The following is a 6,044-nucleotide window of genomic DNA, read 5'->3' on the forward strand; positions in this document are numbered from 1 at the left end:
TTTTCTGACAAATTTTGACTCTAGGGAGCCTTCCTGTTCAGTTCTTCACAACTGGAATGCAGTGCATTCCCTCACCCCTTTTCTTTTTCTTACAAAATGTTTTTACAATATGGTAGCACTTGGGAAACAGCATTAATGAATTGGTGCTTGGTAGAAATCTGCAAAGACAAACTTTGACATAAAAGACAAAAACTGCTTGAAAAAAGGGTTTCACAACAGAATTAGGAATAGATTCCTGAGTCCAATGCATCAGTTTCATTAGAACTGTTACATCACCCAGGGGGCATTTTACTTTTTTTATCTAAAAATACTCTCTTCAATTTGCTCTGCTGTGAGCGGATCAAGGAGAATTAAGCAGCTGATCTGGGCTCAGTGGCCAGTGTTACACTAGACATTAATCCAAAACAGTGGAAGGTTGGAGAAGGAAAGGCAAATTTAATCCAGAACCCCATCCATTACATTTGCAAACTCCAGAGCGAACAGTGATACTTTGTGCAAGTGCAGTCTGGGATTTGTTGCACAAACAGCTTTCCTACAATTTCCCTTGGAAACAGAAACATCCTCCAATACTTCTCCCACCCAGGACTCCCTCACAGGGCAAGATAAGTGTCCTGGCAAGGCCTCTTAGTGTGCACTGTCCCCGAATATGTAACAGATGTTACTGGGGCAACAGTTGGTATTGAAAAGGAGGGGCTTCAGGCCATCTGTCTAGGGTCAAGGTTTGAAAAGATGTAGTAGAGATGGTGGTGTGTTCAGGAAAATAGTAAGTATTTGAGGGGAAACAGGGGAATATAGCCCACATTGTAATCCTCCTCAATGTAGGCTTTCATATCAGATGACACTTACAAGATTTACCATTGAGAATTCTGTGAAGCACATTTTGACACTGTGCGATTTCATACATAAAGCTCAAAGGACCCACCGTGTGGCCAGAGACAGTACTGCAAACTAAAACTTTATTAGTTAAAATGCATTTTCATAGGAACATTTTTTTTTTTTTGGCATTTATACTTTACATTTATGAGTAACAGCTATTATATTGTCTCCAGCTGAGATTTTAGGCGATCAAGCACTTTATCCATGTCGTCACGCAAGTATGCCATCATCTTATGAGAAATCTTCCTCTGAAGAGAAGGACAAACAATATTCATAACCAAAAATGCAGAAGTATCTGTTAAAGCATATTCCATTTACAATCTCTTACAATGTAGCTCTTCAGCCTTTCGCCTTCCAGTTGACAGTATTCAGACACGGTCAGCTCTGTGAAATCTGCTTTCTTCATGGATAGGAATCCACAAGTGGGTGAGCGCTTGGTGTGCTCAAACCTGATAAGAAAAACAATGTTTTAGAACAATCAAAAGAAACAGACAAAAAGTTTGTATTGTTTCACAAGTTTTCTTTTCTTTGTTGCTGGATGATTTTGTCAGCTATTTAAATGGCATATAGTTTAATAGATTAAGTATAGTGAAAGAAATCAATTAAATATCTGCATTCTTCTGGTTGATTTTGACCCAAAGACCCCTACTGTTCATCCCCAACATTCTTCTCCAAGAGCAAAGTTACTCCTGGCGAAGGTTTCCTCATTCATTCATGTTTTTAGGCCAAGGCGCAAGTAAACCAACCCTCTTAGATAAAAAGTAACCTCACTTTGGTTTAATATAAACCATCACATTTTGTATCTAAAGAATCAATTCCCCCAGCTGTCTTGAATATTCTGAAAGAGGCTTCATCTGAGATGACTTTATTTCTGTTTTCTGCCATTCAATCCCAATTAATGTTTCCTGTAGAATATTGCTCTGTTCTCTGGTTTTCCATAGAAAAGAATAAATTTTTTAGATGGGTTGAAACAAAAGGCAATAAGTTTTTGTGCGTGATTAAATTTTTATAAGTTTTCATCCATTTGGAAAATTTCATGTGGTCACAAGTCTAAAACTAGGTAACAGAACCGCAGCAGTAAAGTTTATGTAAAAGACAAGAGTCCTGTTAGTCTCATCTTTTGCAGGCAGGATTGTAGATTCATAAGACTGCAGGATTATGTACGTCTTCCTCACCATGGATCATCATCTGGTTCCCAGCCCTCGAGTTCGATCAGACAGAAGAAACAGCAGGCAACGTCTGGTTCATTGTCACTGGGGCAGTGCACAAAACCAGCTTTAGCCATCTAAACAGACAAAAAAAAAGAAAAGAAAAAGAAAGCTGAAATCATAACTCAAACAACATTAATGAAAAAAAAAAAAAGACGCGCATCCGGATTAGTTTTGGTGGGGATAAAGCAATAATTTCCCTTTGAATAAGTGAGCTTCCATGACAGAACGTTACTCATGAAGTCAAGTGTTGGCAGCTCATCAATCATGCTATGAGCCGGGTGGGCGAAGGGAAGCGTCTGAAACTTGCACCTGTTGAACTATAAATCAGAAGCTGTAAATGACTTGGATCAAAGGATGGCTCATAATGTGTTATGTTAGGACATAATCATATTATTGGATTTGGCAGGAGTTTTTCTTAAATGCAACTTCCAATACACAACCTGGAAGTTGTAAACTGGAAATGTACATACAGTTGTGCACATATACTGGAAATGTACACAACTTCCAGGTTAAATGTTTTCTTAATTTCATGCTTCCACATTTTAAGGCATCTATAATTATTTTTAGAGGTCTTTACCCAAAGTCAGTGGGTGGAGTAAACACTGATTGGTTTGCATTTGAGTTGCTGTTGATGTCAACTAAACTTTTGCTACCTGTTTAATGATCCTTTCATGAAATTGTGAATTAAACTATTGACAAGATAATTGTATATGTTTTCTACTTGATGAATTTACTAAAATGTCATTTAGTCACATGAGTATTTTCCAGACTTTTTTCATTGTCCCAAGTAAGGGATTAAATCACTGATCATCTGTGTTTCACAAGCAAAATTGAGTATGTCTATAGAACAACTAGAAGTACCAGCAGTAACTGCTTCTGCTAATATTTTTTCAAATTGGGGTAAATTTACATTTGTAAGTGTGTAAAATCCATAGACAATATCCTCTTGTAGTAATCATCAAAAACTCTGTGTTTCCATTCTTAAATAATTACAAAGAGCTGCAAACTAATATTTCCATTATTGTTTTTTTCATAAGGATTAAGACAACCCATCCAGAGCAGTTTGAAAAAACCAAGACCTTCCTACCTTTTCAGGTGTGCAGTTGCATTCCTCTCTAAACGGCCAGTCTCTAAAACTCTGCTCCCGCAGAGCATGGCTGTACATTTTGTCAAACGTCATATACCTGGTCGTCAGCACATCTACATTTTCCATTATTCCAGCAATACAAGGCTCAGTCCAACATAGAATTAACTCTCAAAGTAAGGAGTATTGTGTGTAGATCAGGGGTGTCAAACTGCAGTCCTCAAGGGCCGCTGTCCTGCAACTTTTAGATGTGCCTCCGCTGCACCACACCTGAATAGAATAATTAGGTCATTAGCAAGGCTTTGGAGAACTGATCTACACAAGGAGGAGGTAATTAAGCTATTTCATTCCAGTGTTTTGTACCTGTGGCACATCTAAAAACTGCAGGACACCGGCCCTTGAGGACTGGAGCTTGACACCCCTGGTGTAGATCTTGCTCAAGCTGCCCTGCACAACTCCACAGATGTTTTCAATTTTGGCCTGATAGAATACTGCTGAGGCTCAACATGAGCAGAGAAAACAAAATTCACTCTGCTTCTTAGGTCCTACTGCTTGTAAAGTTTTTATATTGATGACAGTTTTTTTGTGACACATACATTTGAGCTTGACAAATAAAAAATGCCATTCCAGTTCAGTTTTGTTTTGGGAAAAATGCATGTGCATCTGAACAATTGATTTATTCGTTACTTCATCCCACCTGCATGTAATTCAAAGAGCTGAGTTGTTAATAAATTGGGCCACTTCTGAAGGCACTTGGTAACAGTCAACAAATCTAAAAACAAATAAGGTTTTTTTTTTTTTTTTTTAGATTTTCATTTGCAAAGACAAATTATATACCTGTATGCTTCTTAGTCCACTTCACAATATATCACAATACATTGAATTTTGTGACGTGAAAAGGTCTATAGGGTTTGAATGCTTTTGCAAAGGACTTTATTCTTTCTGAAATGGACTTCTCAGGCATGAGCTGCGATTTCCAAATGCTGCTAAAACAACTGCAGGATAAATATTTACACCAAGTCCAAACAGCGAGTGGTTCAACTGTATTCAGTGTAAGCTTTTACAAGCCTGCTTATTGCTGTGAGAAATGGAGATGAGCCGGTCTGCAACGAGTCTCTGTAACACTACCCATTAGACCTCTGAGTGCTGAAATGTGCTTACAGCTGTACGCTGGTGTCCCATCCACCGCCCCCCTCCCAGACTGCAGAGGAGCTGAGACACAGCATGGCTGCAGGGTTGGTGGTTTAATGCCTTACTTTACTCTTACAGGTGATGCTGTGTAGGGCTGAACTGAGCAGCCGGTTTAGAGTTTGGTCATCAGGTCAGCGGCCTCCGTGCTTTTTGGATCTCGTGGAAGGTAGCGCTCACCTATGAATTCCTGCATCTCTGTGTCACAACATTTTTCCATAAGTCTCTCAGTGTTATTCTTGTGTTTGTTTTTCAAACTTTGTGTGACGCAAACATGTTTATGAGATCTAAGATCTTTGAAACTCTAGACTTTTTTTCATTTTGTCCATTATGTGATGAAAAAAGGGAATATTTACAACATGTGGACTGTTAGAGATTCTGTCACAGATCATAACTATGCAGCTTTCTATTTATCTCCTCACGATTTTCTTTCTCATTCCCTCACAGACGTTTGATATCCGGTCCTCGAGCCTCCCTGCTTCTGCATTAAACAATCTTCTGACATAACTGCCCTCACCTATTAAGGTCTACTAAGATAAGCTGCTGGAATCTCCTGCACAGGGTTTGTTTTCACACAGAGTTGACACTGAGGGGGAGGGAGAGGTACGATGCAGAGAGGTGGATGGGAGGTGACAGAAGCTATGTGTATGCCGTCTCTATGTCCACATGTCTTCTTGGACAGCCATCATACCTGCAGTTTACATGTGCCAATCTGGAAACCTTTAATATCAATGAGGACTTGAGCTTTCTTCTTTCATTTGTAGAGGTCCACACAGTTTTGCTGGTGGGCAGGGATTTATAAACGTTTACCATCTTTTCCTTGCAAGGACTGGACATTTGATTAAGTCACACAGGACCGGGGGATCAAACGTGTAGCCAATGTGGAGCACAGGTAGGAGATGAACTCACCCTCCAATCCTTGTGTGTGTGTCATGTGGTTTCTACATTACATTTCACACTTTTTTCTCTCTGAGGAGTTTTCTTTACTTTATAAAAAAAAAAAAAAAATCAAGTTTTGAGCAGCAAAATCTTTTTGACGTTGCAAAAATTCTCCTGTTCCGACAGGTCTCAGAAGGTTTTGTGCTGACAAGAAAATATGCCTGAAGTGCTGGCCATACTATTGGCATGCCTGGTAAAGATGTGTTGAAATGACTGAGGCAAATTAATCTTTTAATGGAAGAGCAGAAACTTACACTAGTATAATTTTTTTTTCAAAATTGTGCTTCCCTGAAGCACTTGATTTAGATTTGCCACTGGTAACACCTATAGATTTTAATCGACATTTACTTTTCCATTTTGAGATCACAGAAAATTTCTGAAACTAACTGGACGAAACTATGATTACCAAGTTTCCATAATAACCATAAGAACTATGCCAGAATAAAACCCTTCTGCCCTCACAAATATAAATCTGTGGGGGGACTTTGATTGGTCTGACAAGACAAAGATTGGACTTTTGTGAACAAAAGCTCCAGATGGGAGTGAATGAAAATAAATAATGAATATTTGGAAAAGTTTACCATGCTCATTGTTAGGTAAGCTGTTGGACCTGTGATGCTATGGGCCCGTATGTCTTACAAAGGCCTCTGCAATCTTGTTAAAGTGCACAGCATCATAAACTCCTTAAATTATTAGAGCATTTTAAATAATAATCTCATAGTGTCTGAGAGAAAACTAAAAAGTTT

The 6,044-nt window shown here is 38.7% G+C and overlaps 1 protein-coding gene across 1 annotated transcript; it reads right to left on the reverse strand.

Moving 5' to 3' along the window:
- Positions 1-938: 938 nt before the first annotated feature.
- LOC122833711 (baculoviral IAP repeat-containing protein 5.1-A-like) lies at positions 939-3,443 on the reverse strand. Its single transcript, XM_044121517.1, has 4 exons — positions 3,175-3,443; positions 2,052-2,161; positions 1,205-1,325; positions 939-1,124 (listed from the first exon to the last, which is right to left on the reverse strand). The coding sequence occupies exons 1-4, from the start codon at positions 3,298-3,300 to the stop codon at positions 1,035-1,037; spliced, it is 447 nt and encodes a 148-aa protein (XP_043977452.1). The 5' UTR covers positions 3,301-3,443; the 3' UTR covers positions 939-1,034.
- Positions 3,444-6,044: the final 2,601 nt, after the last annotated feature.

Source organism: Gambusia affinis, linkage group LG01, assembly GCF_019740435.1.
Source record: "Gambusia affinis linkage group LG01, SWU_Gaff_1.0, whole genome shotgun sequence".
In the NCBI taxonomy this organism is placed as follows: domain Eukaryota; kingdom Metazoa; phylum Chordata; class Actinopteri; order Cyprinodontiformes; family Poeciliidae; genus Gambusia; species Gambusia affinis.